This window comes from Gadus macrocephalus, chromosome 19 (genome assembly GCF_031168955.1).
Source record: "Gadus macrocephalus chromosome 19, ASM3116895v1".
Taxonomy (NCBI): domain Eukaryota; kingdom Metazoa; phylum Chordata; class Actinopteri; order Gadiformes; family Gadidae; genus Gadus; species Gadus macrocephalus.
Window position 1 is genome coordinate 7,749,368 of NC_082400.1, and position 24,438 is coordinate 7,773,805.

Here is a 24,438-nt window from a genome sequence, read left to right on the forward strand (position 1 = left end):
CAGATGTGTGTCGCACATACAACTGCTTAATAAACCTACTGCGGGCGTAATTCAACATACTTTGACAGAGTGATTAGGTTACCGAAATCTTCAGATGACTAAAATGTAAAAAACTAACAAGGAATACAAATGTAATACGCTTGGGTTAGTACCTGACATGACCATAGTTGTTTGTTTGTTACTAATATTTAAACCAATGAGAGGATTGAAAGACATCGTGGGCGGGGTTATCTCGGAGCCTAACCCGCTATGTACCAGCAGGTTTGCTCCAGCCAGGTTCACGCATGAGTCGCCATGGTAACTGACCTAACTGAGAGCAGGAAAAGCTCGGCATCCGGAATTGAAAATTCTATCGTTCCCTGAACTCTGACGGTGAACCTGGAAGTCCAGGTCCTTCCTGACACCCGGTCCAGGCAACTAACTACAGCGAGCAGAAGCGGCTGTGATCTTTCGAAGAATGAGCGCGCGAGACGCAGCCGCCGTCCCTCCGGTCCCCTCGCGCCCGACGAACCGCTCCTTCAGGTCGGAAAAGTAATTTTGCAGCAGTGCGCTTGGCAAGCCTGACATCCCCATAGACCAAACAAGGTCTGCTCAGCTAATGAACAAAGGTGAGTAGAAAAAAATATTATATAAATATGGACACAACTTGATACAGGTACGTATTCAACATGTTGTTGGATACGGGGAATGGCACCTGGCAATTGTAAGTGCTTGGCACTTGCATCCTTACTGTACCGGCATATTGTTGCTTTCCTTTCTTCTGACACATTTACTTATTGAAGGTTGCTTTGGATAAAAGCGACTGCTAAATGCCCTAAATGTACAGTAAATGAAAGGTGAAGGAGACGGCCAATCCGTTTAGTGTTGTTGCCAAATGTTCTCACTTCATTGCACCTGTCAATAGCTGAAGTCTCTGCTTTCCTATATTTGGATGCTTTAAGGATAATGGACTGCTTTCAAAGAGCGTCAAAAATATGGTAGTGTCACCTCCTATTTGTTATTTTAACATCAGATTAGGTTTTTATTTATGTCTTTCGCCGCACAAGCCTGGTCCATGTATATTTACTTCACTACTTTTTTTGCACATTGCCAGACCTATTTGAATGCAACCATGATTATTGTTATGGTTTTCACTTGTGTCTTCCTACCTGAGAAAGGGTCTCATTCACTTTAAGGATTATAATAGAGGGCTACTTTGTCACAACGTTTACATTTGCACCCAGAGCGGAGCACTTTTATACATTAACCCGGTTGAAACAGGTGGTGCCATATATATTTGTCCATTGGAATGCATTACGAGGCTGATGTGGTCACTGGATTGCATGGGTTTAAACGTATCTCTTCCTCCGGTGAGTTATAAGAGAGGTCGTTGTTTTAGGCCTATGGTTAAGCTTGTTAGTTCGATAGGGCTACTGGATGTACTCTCTGCTGCCCATCTCACTTTGCTACCTGAGGCCTCATGCCAGTGGTTGACTGTAGTAGAGTACTAGGCCTATATAATAATAAACTCACCATATTTGGCAGTATACTACTTTGAGACCATTTGCGCCTTTGAAAAAGTAAAGGAAGATAAATTGTGGTCAAATTAATAACATTTTGGAAAAACACATGTTCCCTTCTATCTAAATAGGCTAAATATGTGCTTTCTCATTGGACTCCAATCATTTTTCATAAATTGTTTATGATTCAGAAAAAGTTCAATGCCATACATTATTTTTATATTGCCCAGATGAACAACAAAAAACACTAGGTAATTGTTGTAGTTGGAGCTAAAAACATACCATTAGATTTTACTACCCTTCCTTAACAATATGATCATGCAATTATTTTTAATTTATTATAGACACATCGGTCCCATGTATTCATGTGTCCCAGAGAACACATGAATACATCTTTTCTTGGAGCTTGACCACAACATGCTCAGGACCAAGATAAATACAATCCACACATAAAAGTATACAAAAAGGTTTGGATAGGCACGCGTGGAGATGCCTCGTGCCCACTGCCTCCGTCCGTTGACTGATCCCCATTGAATTTGAATGGGGACGGATACCCGCCCCCTGGATACCTGTATGTGTCTCTATGCTGCTCTTTTGGGGCTATGTGTTGGTATTGCAACTTTGTTTGTGGCCCTGAACGTCTGGGTTTGTCGAACACCTGGGCCGCTCGTATCTCTAGAATTGGTTCGTGAATTAATGGCTTCTTGTACGGGCCGGACGCCTCCCTAGGCTCAGGATCCCTCCCTAGGATGGGAAAGAAGCCTCTCTAGTCGCCAAGGACATATGTGACCTGTTGGTATGAATGTGTTAAGAATTATGTCACACTATCATAAAATGAATTATGAATAGAATACAGTAAGGTTTAAAGTGAACATTTCACGAAGCACATAACATGGTGATTGAGTATAGAGTTTGTGTTGACAGACACAAGTGTATTGAGTCATTGAGAGCTCAAGGAGTGCTTGGTCCTTTTGGGTTCTTTATCATACACACTCTTTAACCACCACACCTAATCTCAGTAGGTAATATTCAACCCACAAAAGCCAGAGGAACAGCAGTTAGCTGACTGGGTCTATTGGGCTTGTGCTCAACCCAGTGGTCTGGCGGTCTTCCCTTGGTACGTAAGGTATGTATACCTTACGTAGTAGACACAGTGTATACACAGGAAAACAAAGAGAAACAATTCCTGGAAGAACCTTCTAGGAATCCTAAAGCAAAAATATTTGTAACTGATCTATAGGTGCTTATTATCGTGTTGGCCAATCAAGATAGCTATGGGCTTGAACATAATTAATCATGTTTTTTTATTGCAGATAAAAAGAGTTGTAGGGCAGTACTGTCAAATCCGAAATAAACATAAATGTACCATAATCTAGATCTTTTGCCGCGCTTGCATGAGAAACACTGTGGCAGTTTATAACACAATTACTTCCCATAGTTACAAGTGATCCTTGATTTTATTACCAAAATATGACAAAAACATCACACAGAACACAAACACTAACATTCCAATTCCCTTAGGCCTAAAAAAAAAATTGTTTGGTTCCGGTTTCCGACGCAAATTATTTTATGAGCTTTATAAAAAAAAAAAAATAATAATAATATTTTTTTTTGATGCAAACTATAATTACGTTTTGGTACAGCACCTCTTCATTCTGTACAAGGATGAGCGAATTTTCTCGTTTTTAAATTAAAACAACCTACCTATCATTCGCTGCCGCTGTAAAAAATAAAATAAAAAAATAAAATAAAAAACTCCAATGAATAACGGAAAAAGAGGAGATGTGACCCGGCCCGGAGGAAGCCCGGGGCCCCCGTCTGGAGCCAGGCCCAGACGGAGGGCTCGATGACTCTATTCTTCTCCGGAGTTGCCGAGGGCGTGAGGCGCCGGGCGGGTGTGGGGATACTCATAAATCCCCGGCTGAGCGCCGCGGTGTTGGAGTTTACCCCGGTAGACGAGAGGGTCGCCTCCCTGCGCCTAAGGGTTGTAGGGGGGAAAACTCTGACTGCAGCTCAGAGTACTCGGCCTTCTTGGAGACCCTGAATGGAGTCCTGTATGGGGCTCCAGTAGGGGACTCCGTAGTTCTGCTGGGAGACTTCAACGCCCACGTGGGCAACGATGGAGACACCTGGAGAGGCGTGGTGGGGAGGAACGGCCTCCCTGATCTAAACTCGAGCGGTCGTTTGTTATTGGACTTCTGTGCTAGTCATGGATTATCCATAACAAACACCATGTTCGAACATAAGGGTGCTCATAAGTGTACCTGGTACCAGAGTACCCTAGGCCGAAGATCGATGATCGATTTCGTGATCGTGTCATCTGATCTGAGGCCGCATGTTTTGGACACTCGGGTAAAGAGAGGGGCGGAACTGTCAACCGACCACCATCTGGTTGTGAGTTGGATCAGGGAATGGGGGAAATTTCCGGATAGACCTGGTAAGCCCAAACGAGTAGTGCGGGTGAACTGGGAACGTCTGGAGGAGGCCCCCGTCCTAGGTATCTTCAACTCACACCTCCGGCGGAGCTTTTCTGGCATTCCTGTGGAGGTTGGGGGCATTGAGCCGGAGTGGGCGGTGTTCAAAGCCTCCATTGCTGAAGCTGCGGTGGCTAGCTGTGGCCTCAGGGTCTTAGGCTCCTCAAGGGGCGGTAACCCTCGGACACCGTGGTGGACACCGGTGGTCAGGGAAGCCGTCCGACTGAAGAAGGAGGCCTTCCGGGATATGATATCCTGGAGGACTCCTGACTCGGTTGCAGGGTACCGACAGGCTCGAAGGGCTGCAGCGGCTGCCGTGTCGGAGGCTAAGCAGCGGGTGTGGGAGAAGTTCGGAGAGGCCATGGAGAAGGACTTTCGGTCGGCACCAAAGTGTTTCTGGAAGACTATCCGGCACCTCAGGAGGGGGAAACGGGGAACCATCCAAGCTGTGTACAGTAAGGATGGGACTCTGTTGACCTCAACTGAGGAGGTCGTCGGACGTTGGAAGGAACACTTTGAGGAACTCCTGAATCCGAATAACACGCCCTCTATGTTGGAGGCAGAGCTCGAGGTTGATGGTGTTTCGTCGTCAATTTCCCTGGTGGAGGTCACTGAGGTAGTCAAACATCTCCGCAGTGGCAAAGCCCCAGGGATTGATGAGATCCAGCCAGAAATGCTAAAGGCTCTGGGTGTTGAGGGGCTGTCATGGTTGACACGCCTATTCAACATCGCGTGGGAGTCGGGTACAGTGCCAAAGGAGTGGCAAACCGGGGTGGTGGTTCCCCTGTTCAAAAAGGGGGAACAGAGAGTGTGTGCCAATTACCGGGGTATCACACTTCTCAGCCTCCCTGGTAAAGTCTACTCCAAGGTGCTGGAAAGGAGGGTTCGGCCGATCGTCGAACCTCAGATTGAAGAGGAACAATGCGGTTTTCGCCCCGGACGTGGAACTACGGACCAGCTCTTCACTCTCGCAAGGATCCTGGAGGGGGCCTGGGAGTATGCCCATCCGGTCTACATGTGTTTTGTGGATCTGGAGAAGGCGTATGACCGGGTCCCCCGGGAGAAACTGTGGGAGGTGCTGCGGGAGTATGGGGTAAGGGGGTCTATCCTCAGGGCCATCCAATCTTTGTACTCCCAAAGCGAGAGCTGTGTTCGTGTTCTCGGCAGCCAGTCAGTTTCGTTCTCAGTGGGTGCTGGTCTCCGCCAGGGCTGCGCCTTGTCACCAATCCTGTTTGTGATATACATGGACAGGATATCGAGGCGTAGTCGTGGTGGGGAGGGGTTGCAGTTCGGTGGTCTGAGGATCTCGTCACTGCTTTTTGCAGATGATGTGGTCCTCATTGGATCATCGGCCTGTGACCTTCAGCACTCACTGGATCGGCTGGCGGCCGAGTGTGAAGCGGCTGGGATGAGGATCAGCACGGCTAAATCTGAGGCCATGACTCTTAGCAGGAAACCGGTGGATTGCTTACTCCGGGTAGGAAATGAGTCCTTAGCCCAAGTGAAGGAGTTCAAGTACCTCGGGGTCTTGTTCGCGAGTGAGGGTACTATGGAGCGTGAGATTGGCCGGAGAATCGGAGCAGCGGGGGCGGTATTGCGTTCGCTTTACCGCACCGTTGTAACGAAAAGAGAGCTGAGCCGCAAGGCAAAGCTCTCGATCTACCGGTCGATCTTCGTTCCTATCCTCACCTATGGTCATGAGGGCTGGGTGATGACCGAAAGGACGAGATCGCGGGTACAAGCGGCCGAGATGAGTTTTCTCAGAAGGGTGGCTGGCGTCTCCCTTAGGGATAGGGTGAGAAGCTCAGCCATCCGTGAGGAACTCGGATTAGAGCCGCTGCTCCTTTACTTAGAAAGGAGTCAGCTGAGGTGGTTCGGGCATCTGGTAAGGATGCCCACTGGGCGCCTTCCTTGGGAGGTGTTTCAGGCACGTCCAGTGGGGAGGAGACCTCGGGGAAGACCCAGGACTAGGTGGAGAGATTATATCTCAACACTGGCCTGGGAACGCCTCGGGATCCCCCCGTCAGAGCTGGTCAATGTGGCCCGGGAAAGGGAAGTCTGGGGCCCCCTGCTTGAGCTGCTCCCCCCGCGACCCGACCCCGGATAAGCGGATGACGATGAGGATGAGGATGAGGAATAAATTCCCTACCTACCCATGACCTCAACTGACAACCAACAGGAACCAAACTTTTTTTTTTTTTAGGCCTTATGCTTCCAAAATGAAGACGATCATTGCGTTGTGATGCTGCAATGTATAAGCCATCTATCTTAATTTTCTACATCTGTGCTGACAAGTGAAAGGACATCTTTTACAAGCACATCTTTTACATGAACTGTTTCTTTGTGTAGTTTATTATCACGCTGACCTTGGGAATTGCAGTTGTGGCAACAACAGGGGACTGCTATGCTGGCGATCAAACCAGTTTGCTGGATACAGAGAATTGTTTGAAAGTAGTTAGATCAGAGACCAGGTAAGCCTTCTTATTCAGTCTCATGTTTGTACTTGATCCTACTTGTTTGTTATTGTCAAGGCCCTGATTTGGCATGAAACCATTTATGGAAACCTATAGGAAATGTGGAAACAAGTTGATTAGGGTGAGTTGGATTTAAAATTATGAAAAAAATATCTATGTTCATGCCACCCGCAGTGTCAATGACATACAGCTTGAAGAGCTTAAGCAGTTTATGTTCAATCTAATGATATTGATTTTTTACACTGCCCATTTAAGTCCTACTGACATCACTATTGGAGATTAATCATTTTGAGCTTTTCATTTTTGGGGGGTATTTCTCCTGCTATTCTCAAGCAACAATCAGTCATACATTTTGATTTCCGATGAATTTGTGATACTGTAACTTAAACATTGGAGAGAGCCTTGCCTAGCTGGTTCTTAACCAGAACACAGGTGCAGCCTGCAGTGTTCTTTGCCCTTCCCGGTGTTGATCCTCACCCTCTGCCGCTTCAACATTGCTTGCTTCCTTGACAGATCTCTGATTTCTGTCTACTGCATTTCAGGCAGGAAATCGTTAAGGTTAGCTTCTAAAGTTAATACTATAGATATATGATTTGTGTATAATCAGACAATCTTTCAAAATACCAAGTAGGGTTGGCAAAGAACATGAATACAACTTTTGCGGGAAATGTATATTGGACTTATTGTATATATAATAGATATTATACATATTATGCAGTATATTAAAGAATACAAACATTGTCTTTCATCTACTTATGTTCTGTTTTTTTCTTGCCCTATAAGAAAGCAATGTTTTTTTTACCACGCATATACTGTTGTTTACATCCCTTTTTTAATAAACGTTTGCCTCTCTCTGTGCCCGCACTTTCTCAGCTTAGCAGCTTATTCCCAGGGGCCATTGGTTATGTAAGATGGCTATATTCAGAGAGAGCTAATCCTGCGCTTCAACCCTAAGGCCAATTATCAGATCATCGTGATGTTGAAATGAAGGCTAGGCTAGTGTCTTCCTCTAGACTGGTGCCCCTTCTAGAATGGTGCTTCCTCTAGACTGCTGCCTCCTCTAGAATTGTGCTTCCTCTTTCAACCTGTGGTACGCCAGGGTACTGCAGGGGGTCATCATCATGGGTTTTCCATTGCAATAAATTCCATTGATTTGTGTTGACTAAATAAGCACACTGAGAGCATAAGCAGCGTTGCATAAGCGTATTTCCCCTCCACTGTTTCCCTCTGGCCATGGCCTTCTTCCAGTAATAATTCTGTCACTCTTTGCCCATCCTCTGCATGTGTGTTTATATTTTTTGACCGTTTGCATATAAGTTTGTCCTGAATGTGGTAGTAACCCTAAAGTCAACGGTTGGGAGCCACTGATTTAGTCAGCAAGGGGATTTAGACAAAAAACAAGACAAGTAATGAGATAACATGACACAACAAATAAATCAATCCCAAATGAAATCCGAGGTTCTCTTGCTGTACGGCCAGCATTGGGATGCAAGTTCAATTATTTATCCTTAGGGACATCTGCTTTAATTACCCATAAGTAGAATTGTCTGTGGATCACATCATATTGCTAGTTCTACGCTAACGCTATGCTCTGCACTCCAATAAATGTTTATAGTCATATTTGTTTAAAGTAAGCAATATAACCCGGAGTAGGTGAACTTGTGAATTGTGTTCTGTAAATCTGCCAAGGTTGAGGAACAATGTGCATGTATTGTGTTGAGTTGACAAAGTTTTATTGGAGACCATTGTAACTGTGATTTGACCTGTTGATCTTATATGAATAGTGAAATTATAGGGGGATCTATTTGAAGTTTAGTGCTGATAAGATAAGTTGATAACCCATCAATCGTTGAGTCGTGTATGAGTACAAATGAAACACATAGCCCATAGCTTCATATGGTTTCTGTTTGAGTTCAAAGTTCAAAGATCATCGTCAGGTCTTTTTTCAACATCCTTCAGATGGGTCACAGTTCTTTTAAACATTGTCTGCGTGCTGCTTTAGTGGTAGACTTTAGTAGACTTCATATAATTCAAGTTTGTTCTCGTATTGTTACTAGACTACAATATAGTATTGTGTCTTGCTCTACTTTGGTTTCCTGGATTAAAACATTTTTAAATCCAGTAAATTGCCCTGTGCCAGGTACAGTCAGTTGTTATATTCCATCATATCCGGTTGTGGCCTAGTGTTGTGCAAGCTAAGGTTATCTGCACATAGGGTCGAATTAATCTTGAAAAAAACGAGGGTAAGTTTAAGCATACTTATTATTTATACAGTTTAGGATCCAGTTTTGGTGGTTTTGCCAATCTCTTGGCTTGGTTTTGCTAATCCCCCCAAAATGGAAATGTTCTCTCTCTTCCCCCTGCATCACTTCACTCCTTCTTCTCTTACATTTCCGTACCTTGCCCAGTGAAATTAAACAGTGCTGAGCTCTCTGGGGATTCTTGGAGGAATAAGATGTCCTCATTTTGAACATCTGTGGAGCAGCAGGTACTTCTGTGGTTTTAACATCAACACAGAGTCAACAGTCAAAATCTCAAATGTGGTTGAGATTTTCATTCAAAACATTTGGGTGTGAAGTCCTTTCCAAACTCTCTGCATACCGTCACCAGTACATCCTTCTGGACCCTATCACACTTAATAGTGACAACTCTGCGGTGCGCAGGCCTCAGACGGCAAGGAACCTGGGTGTGACACACTGGGACATCAGGAGGACACGTCGGTCCCTTACCCAGATGGCCTTGCAGGGTTTGGTCCAGGCCCGGGTCGTCTTTGCTCTAGACTCCCTTCTGTCTGGTCTGCCTGCATGTGTTATTGCACATTATTTTGCACATTACTGCATCTTATTTTATTGGTTCAATAAAATGCCTTTATCTCTTGCTACTATTTTGTAGCAAACATGTTGCTTTGCTCATTTTATTTTGCATAAGTAGTTGTTTTGAGAGTATTACAAAATAATGGAATGAATGCAGAAAGTCATAGAGGGAAATGTAACAGTTCTCAAATGTTATCAAAGCATATGCCCAGAAATCACACACTTCATAATAACTCTATTTACCCTTGGATTGTGTGTGGGCTGAGGGTGTTCATCGTCATGTTTATATGGTATTCTGCACCCCTGAGCACTGAACGAAGGCAAGCTTGATTGGGATTAGAGCGGGTCATGGAGTCCCCGGGGTTAAATCCGTTACAACGGACACTCATAACAATGATCTGAAATCCCCATTAAGTAAGACAAGTGAGACGGGCAAGTCCACTTGTGACGTCTCTATCCCCGTCTCCCGCTCCCCCTTCCTTTCACCTTCCCTTACTCAACAAGGCTATCTATCTCTCTCCCTCACCATTTCCTCATTCTCCCCAATTAACTCTCACTCACTCGGGGGATCAGAAGTCCTTTTCTTACCCAGACGTCTGAACATGCATGGCATGGGCTCTGGAAAATATAGCAGTCTGTGGTCTGTTCACGTGGCGCATCACCACGTGAGCGATCCACAGATCTGAGGTCAGAACTTACAGCCACGCGACACAGCTAGCAGGGGGTTAGGCCAGCCAGGATCCTGACTCCTACTGTATTGCCTTCTGTCGCCCACTAAGCCGGCTTAGTGGGCAGTCCAGCTGGTGGGGGGAGAGAGAGAGAGAGAGAGAGAGAGAGAGAGAGAGAGAGAGAGAGAGAGAGAGAGAGAGAGAGAGAGAGAGAGAGAGAGAGAGAGAGAGAGAGAGAGAGAGAGAGAGAGAGAGAGAGAGAGAGAGAGAGAGAGAGAGAGAGAGAGAGAGAGAGAGAGAGAGAGAGAGAGAGAGAGAGAGAGAGAGAGAGATGAGGGAGAGAGAGAGATGAGGGAGAAAAGAGGGGAGGGAGAGATGAGGGAGAAAAGAGGGGAGGGAGAGACAAGTGAGAAAAGAGGGGACGGAGGGAGGGAGAGAGAGAGGGTGGGGGGGGTGAAAGAATGGGGATAGAGAGATTGAGGTTTTGATTAATCCTTAGTAGTGTATACAAGGGGAAGTGATCTTGCTGTATTCAAATTCCTACGGCCAATTTCACACAGTTGGACCAGTATCGCATTACACTTTATTTTTGCCTGTCTATTATGATGATTGCGTGAAAAGTAGAAAAGTAGGGGCATGTATAAGTAACTTAAATATATTGATAGCTATAGCAGGACAGAGCACTGACACTGTGATACAAACAGAGTGCAATTATAAACGTTATTATCAGCTATAACAAATGGATTGACAGTTAATAATGTCCCAATTTCCTCTTTATTTGAGTTTCTTGTTCCCTTTTCTTATGTGACCACACGTATAACTGTTGAACAACCATGGGTTGAGTAACAACCACCACCATCATTGTTTTGCCATCAGCAAGATTTGTTACCATTCCAGGAACTCTTTGTGTTTGTAAACCCAACACCTTTCTTCTCTTTCTTCAAAGTGTGAAATAACACCACGATGGGGAGAGCAGTGGGCGCCGCGCTGTTGTTCCTGGCGCTGTTGAATACGGCCACAAGCGAGACCGGTAACAGAACACAGGGGGTCTTAATACCCTAACCATAGACCGACGGTCAGGAACCTATGATTATGGATTGGAGCCATACTTGGCCCTTTTGTTGATTGTATAGGGCTATCAGAAAGCATTAAAAACGCTCTGATATGCAATCTAAAAATACATTGCAGGTTAAACGTAATGTTAGTTACATCTGTCATTCCCAGTGTTTCTGGAGTGCAATTTACACTTAACCATGTTTGAAAGTTGGGATTTTTAAGGTCAAATACAACAACATATATATATATATTATATATATATATATATATATACCAAATTACGGTATTAAAAAACCTGAGTAGATAACATAAAATTCTTTCAATCCTAAATGGTCCTGACAAATTTTCCTTCTCCTCCCTTGCCTTCCACCTTGTGGTCAATATCAAAGACTACAGCCCACCAGGGAGACCCAAGCTGACCAGCTGCCTGTCCCGGGACAAGGAGACCTTCACCTGCTGGTGGGCCCCCAGCGACAGGGATGATGCTCTGCAGACCACCTATGCTCTCTACTACCTCAAGGAGAGGTCAGTGACTCACACACTGGTCACACAGGTCCTCTCTATGTTGTTGTAGATCTAGGTTTTTGTTGTTGTTGTATGGGGTCAGAACAGTCTCATTAATAATGAATGCCCAGAAAGGGAATCACAGATTTATTTTTTTGATTATAAATAAATGACTCTCTTCTCGCAAAACATTTCAATGCACACAGAAATGGATATCGGTATGTATAAATGATAAATGTAAAATATATCCATGAACAAAAATAAGTTTTCCAAACACATTTCCGATCCACACACAAATGTGTCTTGTTTTAAATAAATGTTTTGTTGCTATCATCAACAAAAATGTATTTAGATGTTGATGTTACATTTATATACAAACTGATGAACCTGAATTTACAAGACGCATTTCATTTGTGAACTTGTTTGCATTTGTGTGTGACTGGTCTGTATTCATATGTGGATTTTTGAGGCTCTCCTGACGTGGCTGGATTCAGGAGCGCCATATCTATACTATACATATCGATACATAATCCATATATTTATGGATTTATATTACATTTATTTCAAACAAGACACATTTGTGTGTGGATCAGAGATGTGTTTGTGAAACTTATTTTTGTTTATGGATTTATTATACATTTTGACATGCCGATATCCATTTGCGTGTGCATCGAAATGTATTTGTGAGAAGAGAGTCATTTATATATAAATCACAAAATACAGACTGTTCTGACCCCATATTGTTGTGAAGAATAGTTCTGGAGAATTTGTCGGGGTATCCTCCTAAATGTAAACATAGAGAATTAAAGACAATTAAAGTAAATAATTAATTATATTCACAATTTATGAATTGTGAGATTCTTGTGAGATTCAGGTGACAGCTCGAATTCATTACGTGACATTCCCTCACCAATAAGCGGTCGTAATTAAATCTTGTCAATCTTGTATTTCCTTGGCGGGCCATTATCCGATAAAACCTAGTTCCTTAATAATTCTCCCAAAAATTGATCCACGAGGAGAAATTGTTCTCTTACCACAAACACACAACTCAGCAGCGACCACCCCAATTCAGAAACATCGATTCATTCCCTAACAGGGGCGTTTCTAGGTCTGTGAAATGTCCGGGGCTTAGCCCAGAGGGAAAGGGAAAATGCGCGTGCAAATCTTTTTGTATGCTTAATTAGGCATGCAATTTTTTTCACAATGCTTTACATAAATATACAAAATACGCATCTTATTACAGCTTTAAATAGCTTCCTGACTGCTGTGCTGTTTATCCCCAGACATCTAAAGTTCCATTCAAGTATACAGTATATGTATATGACTGGAGATAAGATAGGTGAATTCACTTGAGGGGGTAAACAGTCTGGTTATGTTTTTAAATTGTTTATCCTCTTGCCAGGAGGACTATCTAGAAGGACTAGGAAACGTTGAGATGCCCCTGGAATCCCCATGTTTGTTTCTATTGTAAAGCAAGCAAAAAAACAAAAGAAAAAAAGCAAGTTGATTTATTTATTTTTCAAGAAAATATGATTTGGGGCTAATTAAAAAATGTCCTGGGCTTTAGCCCCGAATGAAACAGCCTAGTGACGCCACTGTTCCCACATATCAAATCATAACTCAAGACATTCTGTTCAAAACTGCATATTCCAGCTGATGCTAAATACTCTGTCTCCTACTATTGTTAATATCATTTATTTTTCCTCTTTATCTTATTGTTGTTTCGTTTAATTACTTTTTTGTACCTTTGTACGGTGTCCTTGATTGCAGAGAAATAATTAAATGTATTATTATTGTTGACTTAAACCGGAAATTGAAATTCACATCATTCCATTTCCGTTTTTTCCCCCCACAGTTCAGACGTGGTGTACACGTGCCCTGACTACCGCACCGCGGGGGCCAACTCATGTTACTTCAACAAGAACAACACGTCTATCTGGGTGAACTACAACATCACCGTGGCAGCCACCAACGCCCACGGCAGCAACTTCTCGGAGCCGGTAGTCGTAGACGTGGCCTATATCGGTGAGCGATCTCATAACACACACACACACACATCTCTTGTTTCCTAGATCAGGGGTTCCTTCCGGATGTGGTTTTCATGTCACACAGTTTGGCGACACTCTGTCCAGCCAATCATGTCCAGCCACAAGTTCATGGGCCACACATCCCAGGACCGTCCACTTTAGCTGGCCGTAGATGTCTGCCCCACATCGCAATTATACGCAATGCTTCTTATAAAGAAATATAATATTTACTGTGGCATGTGTGTGGTTGATGGCTGATTCCCACTCAGGGTCAAATCAGCTTGACTAGGCTTGGATGAAGCTGCTTAAACCAGCCGTCAATCACACGCTCCACGTTTACGTTTTGCCTTCTCCACGCAGCGACGGTAGGCCGGCGTCCTCTTCTTTATTGCCGGCTCAGTGTGCAAACAGTCTCAAGGATCAGTCGATGTCCACTTAAACGTTGAGACTTGCTTTGGTTTGAATTGCCGTGCGCTTGTTGCCATAACCAACGACATGGTGTTGTTTGAAGAGCCGAACGCATACAAATAATTCTCTGTAGCCTTATATTGTTTCTAACATGAAACAAAACAGCCAAAACACCACTCTCTTTGTATGCCATGTCTAAGTAGAAATGCATTAAGCCTGTTCCTGTGTGAGCCGGGGTTCGGTAGCTTTATCACTTAATGCAGCGCAGTAAAAGCTGCTCTGCCGATTGGATCGCTTTTCAAATTTGCTCTTGTGAGTTTAACTGCTGCCATGACCCTGCTTGAAATGACATTTAATTTAATCATTTGTTGTTGGTTACATTCACATTCATAACAATATTAACATTGTTGTGTTAATATTGTGAAGTAGTATACAAAACATGACACTGTGACAAATATTGACACAATATTCACAAATTCCCCTTTTGTAAGAAATCCTCCATGCAACACATTGCCTTTATCTCACACACTGTCCGCCTTTTCTGTCTCCCTGTCTCACACACTGTCCCCCTACTCAATCTCACACTGGCTTACACTCTGTCCCCATATTTGGTCTCACAATAGCTCATACCCGTCCCTCCAACTCTGACTCTCACTGTGTCCCTCCACCTTTTTCCCCTGACTCTGTCTCTCACTGTGTCCCCCTACCGTGTCCCTCTACTGCCCCCTTTCTCTGTCACTCTGTCCTCTACTGTTTCTCCCTATTCTGTCCCCTGATCTTATGGGAGAAATCGACCGTAGGTCCAGACTATGTCAGTGTGGAAAAAGCAGTCAACGAAGCCCTACATTCTGTGTGTTACTCATTAAACCTCCTGCCAGCCCCATAAAGGAACCGTGGTTACTTAGCTGACTCCAGGTTGACTCCTTAAAGCTGTAAACCCCTTTATACCTGGCTCAACTCATCATGAGAGACCCCCCTGCAATCTTCCTCTCATTTTTCTTAAAATGACTTGTATCTAAGTAATTCTACATTCAAAGTTAAACACTGCCTGTGTATGAAGGTATTCCACAATCACATACAGTGGTATTGTTGTCCATTGTCTTAATGAATCCTTATTATCTGAGTAGGGTCATTGTGCTCATGCATCTTGATGTTAACCCATATATGTTGTATAGGGACTAGGGATGGGCATAATTAATCGATGCTCGATAATTGATCGTTAAGAAATGCGTCGATCAATTTATATTGTTATCGATTAAAAGGACGTTGTGTTGCATACTGTGAGTCTTGAAGCATTTAATTTAATATAACCCTGCCGACTGGTGGAAAGTGAATGGAAGAAGGTTCCCCAGGCTGTCAAAGTTAGCGCGACAATACCTCTGCATCCCCGCAACTTCGGTCCCGTCAGAGCGGGTGTTTTCTGCTGCTGGACTGACAGTTACAAGGCTGCGTTCGCGTCTGACCCCCGAGCATGTTAACATGCTTATATTCCTAAACAAAAATATGTAGGCTGGAGTTACTGTATGCTATGGACGACAGTCACCACCGTATGTGAGTCGCTCTTTTCTTTCTTAATGTGTTGACTCTCGCTCCGCTTGGTGCCTCTTGGAGTCGTTACATTTTGCCAAAACTGTGATATTTTAGCAACAAGTCCAGCCTTATATATGTTCAATAAGGTATTGCTTTTAGATAGACTAGTTCATGCAATTGTTTGTAAATGGGTGGCTCATCTTTTTGTTGCGAGCCTTTTCCGCGCGCCGGCTGCAGGCATTATATGTCGGCCTTTCCCCCCCCTTTTTTTTCATAACAGTTATACAGTTTAATGCCCACTTTTAGCCTACTGCCTTTGTTTGATTATTGTTGTCCGATAAGTTCGCTACTTATTGTAATTGGAATAGGCTACAGATTTAGTCTTGTTGAATCGTTTCCAAACCTTTAAGAGCGCCTGTAGGCGCATTGTTCGGACTTTACGAGCGCCGCATAGGCCTATAACCTATAATGCCTGTATTTATTATTTTAAAACTGTTAAACAGTTGTAGGTCTTCAAGTTAACTGTATTGTATTAATTTTGGCCCATACATTATTGTTGGAATAAAGATTTCATTGATAAAAACATTAGAAAAAAAACATAGAAAAAAGTTAATGATTAATCGATAATTGATCGATAACTCTAGCGATGCTCGATCAAGAAAATTTCTTCAAATGCCCATCCCTAATAGGGACTTTTCGTGGCTACTTTACTCAAGATTCTGTTTTACACGTGTGTGAACTACTTTGACACAGTGATGGTTGACAGACAAATACATCTCATAAGCACATGTTGTTTATTATGTCTGTTTTATATTAGTTGAATTAATAAGGCGACGAGTAGATTTCAATCCCAGTGCCTCACTGCTCTTCATCTGATACAACTCTAATGTTTAAGATGTAAATTGAATGAGAAGGAGAGTATGTTCAGTTAATTGGGAACTGGGGTAGGGGACACAGGGGAGGTACCTAATTTCTAGGCCCCGACGCATTTGCTGTTGTGATTGGTCAGTGCACGTAGGAAGGATCCATACATTTTGGAAACATGAGGCCTGATTCCAGAACGGGAGTTCTTTGCGAACCGACCCGGGTTTTGATGCTGCTTTTACTTTTGTGTTTATGCATGACACTCTGCCCCATCTCCTACTCTTTTTCACACTGTGTCCCCTACTCTGTCCCCTCCCCCCAGTCCAGCCCCACACCCCTGAGAACTTGACAGTGGTTGTGCTGGGGGACAAGGACGGCACCTTCTTCCGGGTATCGTGGGAGCCCCCCCGCAAAGCCGACACCCGCTCCGGCTGGATCACGCTCATCTACGAGCTGCGGGCCAAGCTGGACGGGGCGGATTGGGAGGTGATCTATGATCTGTGGTGTTTGATATGTCTGTCGTCCTAAAGCTTTGGTTGCCGCAGGTCTCCTAACCTTTTCCCCAAACCCTGGTTCAGTACGGCCCAAGTACCCTAACCATAAATGCTTTCCGTTAAGCTCACGTTATACTACGGATCATCATTGATAATCTAGTGGTCTGAGTGTTTAAGAGGAAGCTGAGGCTCAAGTCCATAATAACATCATTGCGCACCTGCTTTGCTCGGACAACCGTTCCGCGAATATTTCCCAGTGACGGCTGAAGCGAACAACTGGATGAGAAACCTGTTCAGAATTAAAACCTCTGAATCTCGATGCCCAAGGACTGACTGCACTGTTGGTGAACAGGAGACTTTAACAGAATTATAATGCGACTAAACATTGAAGTCTGTTTCCAGAAGGCCGTTGTTGGACTTTTGGACACAACTGTATTTGTGTGTTCGGAACACAGCGATTTCCCTGCAATATCGGGGAAGGCTGTGCGCTTTCTACTTTCTGTGTGTGTTTGAATGAAATAAAAGGTTGTTATTGATCATGTTAGGGTCACTTGCGGTGTGCGTGTGTGTTTGTGTGTGTGTTTGGCGCCCCCTTGCCCTGTACCAGAGTTGTGTGAAAGAGTTTGTAAAGCAGGAAAAGGAACAGTCAACAATACATAATATTATTTAAAGGAATAAATGTGCCTCCTGCGTGAACTATGTGTTGCTGAATAGTGCCAGCCTCCGCTACTTTATTGTTATATTTTATAAAATCGCTCATAATGATGGTTCTGGGAGAGGCAAATATTTTCTGAGGTGGTATGCATTATAAAAAGTCGGAGAACCACTGCTTTAAACTATATGTAACAATATATATATTTAGTGTATATGCTCTATAATATATCTTTTTATCATGCAATAAAACATAGATGCAGTATTTGCTATCTAACTGGATGTATTCGGCGGTCACTTTACTCCCGTAGGAGCACTTTGCCGGGCAGCAGAAGATGTTCAACATCTTCAGCCTGCGTTCAGGTGGGACCTACCGGATCCAGGTGCGCTGTAAGCCTATCCACGGCTTCTGGAGCGAGTGGGGCCCCACTGTTAACGTCACCGCCCCGTATGGTGAGACAAAGCAGCCGGCTGGCAGGCGCCTTTGAATTCAGATACACAGTGTTGAGAGGCAGGTCGGGGGTCCGGCACCATGCTGGGGGGTTACCTGAAGGTAGGCTGCAAGTATTGGGGATAGCAGTCTAACGCTGATGTAGTCTTGGGTGTTTCACTCCCAGCAGAAATGGTTCTGGGTTCGAATCCCAATGTCGGCATCTTTGTGCAGGAGACCTGATCCTGACCGACGTCTAAACATATCTACAAAAAAGATTCACTGTGGGAAGCTTTGCATAAAAGCATATGCTGAATAGTATAGTAAATATAATGAAACGATGGCCGGTAACCTAAGAAGAAATTGCGAAAAACGATGGGAAATCCTGTACCTTCAACTGTGCGTGTGCCGTGTGTGTGTCTGTGTGTGTGTGTGCGGGTGTGTTTCAGCCCTTCCTCTCGGGAGCTCCATGTGGATCCTCATTGCATTCTTCTCGGCACTCATCTTCCTCCTCCTCACCTGGATCATGAACGTAAAAAGCCGCAGGTAACCATGTTTCATTTTTATTGAGCAGTGAAAAATCCGACGCACACTCTTGCAGCTCATGCTGCTCAGGGAATGGATTATGAGGAGGAAATTGTCTTCACTCATGCGAATGTGTTTTTGTCTTTCCTCCCAACTTCAAGTGTGAAGCGTTGCCTTTTCCCACCGGTTCCAGGCCCAAAGATAAGAGGCTTTGATAAACAGCTCTTGAAGGTAAATCGGTGGTCCTCACATTGTAATTATCTAACATGTAGATCTGTTTTTTATGACTCACGAAAAAACTAAGCATGAGAATTAAATCCAAAGGGTTTTTTAAACAGGGGGGCGCTGACTCCCCCCCTGTCTTTCTTTCTGACTTTCGGCGATTCCTTCACCCCCACACCCCCTCCAGAATGGCAGATCGGAGGAGTTGTTCGATGCCCTGGGGGTCCCGGGCCTCCCCCCCATGACCCACCCGAACTACGAAGACCTTCTGGTGTACCTGGAGGTCAGCGGGCGCGACGAATCTGAGCTGTTGCTGGCCGACACCAACGACCCCACCATCGCCGCGACCACCGAGGGCGGGAAGTCCCCCAACTCCCCGTCCGACAGCGACTCTGGCCACGGCAGCTGCGACAGTCACACGCTCCTGATGGAGAAGTGTGGGGAAGGGGAGGAGGTGAAAGAGGAGCAGGAGGAGGAGGAGCAGGGCGACGGGGCGGCGGTGGGGAGGAGTTGCGGGGGGAAGCAACGGCGGGCGAGGAGGGGGAGCTGGGAGAGGAATCAGAAGGGGGACGACGACCGAGAAATGACGGAGGGACGGGTGAGGACGTGGCCGTGTGTCTTCGCTCCGCTGGAGGAATACGCCGGCTCCAAGGCGCTGGACCACGGCAGCACGCTGGGGACGGCCGGGCTGCTCTGCTCCTCTGTCCACTCCATCCCTCTGCTTTTACCAACGCCCGTGACCTCGCCCTCGGGCCTCCATGCCCGGGAGCGGCTTCACTGGCAGCCGTACTCCCGCAGTGAGAGCAACATCCAGAGCCCGGAGCACAAGCATCGGCGTCAGCAGGGGGGAGGGAAGACGACGACGACGACGACGACGACGACGACGACGAAGCTGACGGACGTCGCCTGGCCGGCCCAGCCCCGCTCCCCCTTCAGGGCCACGGAGTACGTGGAGGAGCAGAGGGTGAATCAGGAGAACATGATGGTGCTCCGGCCCCTGTCTTCAGCCCAGGGCCAGAGGGAGGGTGCGCCCCAGGGGGAGGTGGACTACAGCAGGGTGAAAGGGCTGAACTCTGGCGACGGGCTCCTGCTGCAGAGAGCCGTGGACGCAGAGACCCAGGAGGAGGTGGAGGAAGGGCAGGAGGAGGAGGAGTACCCATGCGACATACAAGAGAAGAACTCTTTGTTGGGGGATGAGCGCTACACAGCGCCTCCTGCTGTTCCAGGCCAGATGACGGGAGCCGGGAAGCTATCTATGGGTCTGCCCACTGCTGTGTCCCTGCAGGGGGACACGATCCTCGCAGCGAACGGGTATGTGGACACAGCAGTGGCCATGATGCCCACACACTAGGTACTAGTGGAGCCCCACTAGCTGGCCTCAGCACCCCCTCGCTGGCAAAAGCCACAGTGGGATACCCACATAAGGACTACGAATGTATCTGCTCCCAGTTGGTCGACACACAACGCGATCGCGGTACCGTCATTGTGTATATATTCTTTCTTATATTTTTATCGGTTTTCATTAATTTTATCTCCTCTTTGTATTGATTTAATTTAATTTATTCTGGACCAATGAACTTTCATTTTAAAAAGGACATCATGATTTCATCAAAACATTGTATTAAAGAATCATAATACAATGAATCACTTAGATTATTTGGTTAAAATGATGTGGTTTTGAATGTAATGTGACTACTGATTGTACTTTGTATATAATATAATTATTCTGCTGAAGACAAGCTTGTTTTCACGTTTTTCTAATACATCGGTGTGGAAGTAATTATAGAATTCATTGACATTTGTAATCACTAATAAAAGGTCCAAAGATGTGACTCAAAGGTCTGGTTCCTCCTGCATTTCCCCAGATCATCCATCATACCAGGGTCCAAATTATCTAGAGAAGACCAAGTTTACCTTCCCCCTGTTGCTATGAAACCCTGTATCTTCACTTTGTGCTTTGAGGACTTATGAGGTACATCTTATTCTAAACATCTTTTCCCTCTTTGAATGATCATGCTTTGGTAAGCAGCAGCTCACTGCCTATCCAGAGGCTCCGACTGAATCTCTTCATGCAGTTGGTGTACTGCTCTAATTCAATAAGGTGTGTCAATCAAGCTGCCAAAAATATAAAATAGAAATGCATGGTATTGAACTTTTGAATGATTTTTATCCTGTTCATCTTAAAGCTACTAACTATGTTAGAGGAGTTTAGTCAATGTGTAATAAGCATGATCACGGGAAGAGTTATGAGACACAAGGGGAAGGTACACTGGTTATATAACATCCCAGCCCAACAGAATTACTACGCTGTAATAAAGAAACGCCCTTTGCTCTCTCTACGTTTCAACTTGAACTGAACCAAGTAGACCTGTGTTTGCAGTAGACATTTCAGGTGCTGACTATCAAATCATAAATCCATTTTTTTTGTTACTTCCCTTTCCATACCTTGCTCAATAATCATGTGTACTAGCAACGTGAATTTATGGGTGTGAAAGACATTTTAACTCGTTACATATCGGTTAGCCCTTCCATGTGAAAAAAACGTAACGCTACTGCTATGGCATGTAGTCCTACAAAGACCACAGTATGATAACATGAATCAGTTCTACCATGCATACTTAAATATAAATATTTATAAATGAAATATTTTACATATACATATATAGGCATATAGTAATATCAGTTAGAATGTACATTATAAATAAATGTGGTATTAGCTTCAGAGTGTTGCACAGTTAAATATTTTTCTAAAATAAAGAAAGTGTAGGATCTTGCTCTTAATGCTGAAGCGGCTATCCCGAGTTACTCACTACTGTAGCAATGCATTCACCTTGAAAGAAGTGGTCCGCTGATCTTTAAACCAATCAGCAGGGAACAGACCTACACATCCAATTAATCGAACATACCAATTAAGTAAAGCAAAAAACTCAATAACTGACCTTCCACTTAAACTGAAGGCTGGCTGGGTGCAAGGAGTGGGAGACTCGATGGTAAGATTATTGTAAACAAAGAGAGAGGCCCAGGCTGGGCAGAAGTTTATATTTGTAGAATATCAGTTATAGAATGTTATTTTATTGATACGATTATTTCAATCTATCGATCAGCAATGACTGCAGATATGAACGGATAATTTAAAATGACGAGCTGGTTCAAATGTGACACATTGCGACTTTAAACTCAAAAAACAGTGGCACACAAAGCAAGATGAACTAACATAACAGAAACAACTCACAGATATGACCAAAGGGACATCACAACCTTCCAGCAGCGTAGGAAGCGAGAGTCAAGAGAGGACAGCAGCTCACTGAATGATTCATTCAGTGAGCACATTCTTTACTTATTACAGAAAAACATTGCGTAGGTAGGTCTACCACATGGGCAGACAGGGGCAGGCATCCCTTCTGCAGTTATAACATATGTATAACTATACCAATAACATAGTTATATTAAAGTTTTATTGTCGTCCAATGAGGTATATGTGTGGAATCCTTGATATTGTGTTATCGACAAAACGCTAACTGAACTAATCTAAATTTCCAGATGTTTTGCCAACATCAATTCTTAACCGTGCCCTCCTGTAACTGTACAGTTTAATTATTGTTGGACAATTTTAATAAATAATATCCTGCTTCCCTCTGCAAACTTGTTAAACTGGTAGGAGTCTTTTAGCCTGACCCAAAAGAAATCCGTCCATACCTATAACAGGAGCTCCTCTTCTCTCTTTACCTCATGTTACCTGATAAAACAGTTTAGCTTGTGATCCACACTTTTCCTGGACCACCATACACATAGAGGGGCTGAACAAAGAAGGTTCTTGAATAAAATCTCAGGTATCACCAGCAGTAACCTTGTGTATTTGGCACCCACTGTATGCCTAACCGTCCCTTGAAGGAAGGACCTCACAACTGTGTGTCCCTTCTCCAGATTTCTTCCTTGATAATAAAGAACGTTTTTTCTTGGGGGCAAAAATACACACATGCTTCACTGAAGTAGTAGCTTCATGAAAGGAGCCTTTATGCTAGTTGTGTTTCGATGAAGCAGACCTCTAATCAGGATGCTCACTTCGACTATTTGCCAAAAATTGTATTTCTGATCCATAGGGATGTCTGACTGAGGACAGTGAACATGTCTTACAGAATTTGCTGTTACCCTTACCACAGTGGTTCCCAACCGGGGGGTCTTGATATATGGGCATATGGGGACACAGGAGATTGCTGACATAAGTAGATAGTTGATGACCCATTTGGTGATGACCCAGCAGATTAAAGCCGATTTTCACGTTTAAAAATTAAACAACCATTGGGAAATTATGAACTAACCTAGCAGTTTGTACCAGGTAAATGATCTATCATATTATTATTATTATTATCATGGAATACATGTTTTTGCTGATGGTGAAATAATCCATTTTCCTCAACGTAACATTTGGTTTGGTGGACCACATTAGGCCTGTAGAGTGTGTTACACAGACACTAAGACATGGCTCCCAACACATTTATCGTTCTGTTGGGAATTTCTCTTGAATACTTTACTACTCACGTACTGACAACTTATTGTACTCTGCTGTCAGCTACTGATGCCCTATTAAATTGCATGTTGTTTTTGAGACATTTGCATTAACTGAATAAAGAATAGGAGGGGGCTAATAATATATCTTTGTCTTTTCAAAAACCTAGTGTCACACATAGAAAACTTTTACAACCAATAACAATAAGCTGGTTCAAATGTTACACATTGCGATTTTTTAACTAAAAAGGAATGGCACAAAAGCAAGATGAAATAACATAACACAAACAACTCACAGATATGACCATAGGGTCCTCACAACCTTCCCGCAGCGTAGGAAGCGAGAGTCAAGTGAGGACAGGAGCTCACTGAATGATTTATTCAGTTTTCCTGAACTTATTACAGAAAAACAGTGCGTAGGTGGGTCTACCACATGGGCAGATGGGGACAGGCATCCCATCTGCAGTTATAAGTATAACTATACCAATAACATATTTATATTAAAGTTTTATTGTTGTCCAATGAGGGATATAGGTGGAATCCTGGAGTTTTTGTTATCGACAAACCGCTAAATGGATTCCTCTGATATTCCAGATGTTTTGCAGACACAAATTCTTAACCGTGCCCTCCTGTAACTATACAGGGTAATTATTGCTGGACAATTGTAATAACTAAAATGTCTGTGAACTTGTTAAACTGGTAGGAGTCTTTAACCTCACCCAACAGAAATCCGTCCAGACATATGATAGAGGCTTCTCTTCTCCACAATGCCCTCGTTTTTATTTTTTCTGTTTTCTAACAACCTCATCTTACTTGATAAAATAGTTTAGCTTGTGATCCACTCTTTTCCTGGACCACCATACACATAGAAGGGCTGTACAAAGAAGGTTCTTGAATAAAATCTCAGGTATCACCTGCAGGAACCTTGTAGGTGGTTCAAGGTAACCCTTGAAGGAAGGACCTCCCAACTCTGTGTCCCTTCTCCAGATTTCTTCCTTGATAATGAAGAATGTTTTTTTCTTGGGGGCAAAAATACACGCATGCTTCACTGAAGTAGTAGCTTCATGAAAGGAGCCTTTATGCTAGTTGTGTTTCGATGAGGCAGACCTCTAAACCCTGCTCTAATCAGGATGCTCACTTCGACTATTTGCTATTTAGTGATGTAGACACTTAAATCCAGAGCAGTTTATGAGACCGTAGTCCTCTGGTAACGAACCCAGTAGCTTTTGTTTAGGAGTCAAATGTTCCTGCCACCTTGGTAATAGGCTTCTGATAACATGAATATATTAAAGT

The 24,438-nt window shown here is 44.0% G+C and overlaps 1 protein-coding gene across 4 annotated transcripts; it reads left to right on the forward strand.

Moving 5' to 3' along the window:
• On the forward strand, positions 1-20,471 carry prlra (prolactin receptor a). Of its 4 annotated transcripts, XM_060038194.1 has the most exons (10): positions 1-77; positions 262-608; positions 10,875-10,958; positions 11,374-11,509; positions 13,344-13,513; positions 16,640-16,803; positions 17,774-17,915; positions 18,342-18,438; positions 18,579-18,648; positions 18,827-20,471. In XM_060038194.1, the coding sequence occupies exons 3-10, from the start codon at positions 10,892-10,894 to the stop codon at positions 19,988-19,990; spliced, it is 2,010 nt and encodes a 669-aa protein (XP_059894177.1). In that variant the 5' UTR covers positions 1-77; positions 262-608; positions 10,875-10,891; the 3' UTR covers positions 19,991-20,471. The 4 variants fall into 4 exon arrangements, with proteins under 4 accessions (XP_059894177.1, XP_059894175.1, XP_059894178.1 ...); XM_060038192.1 differs by having other exon boundaries at positions 31-585; XM_060038195.1 differs by lacking the exons at positions 1-77; positions 262-608 and adding an exon at positions 6,272-6,568.
• Positions 20,472-24,438: the final 3,967 nt, after the last annotated feature.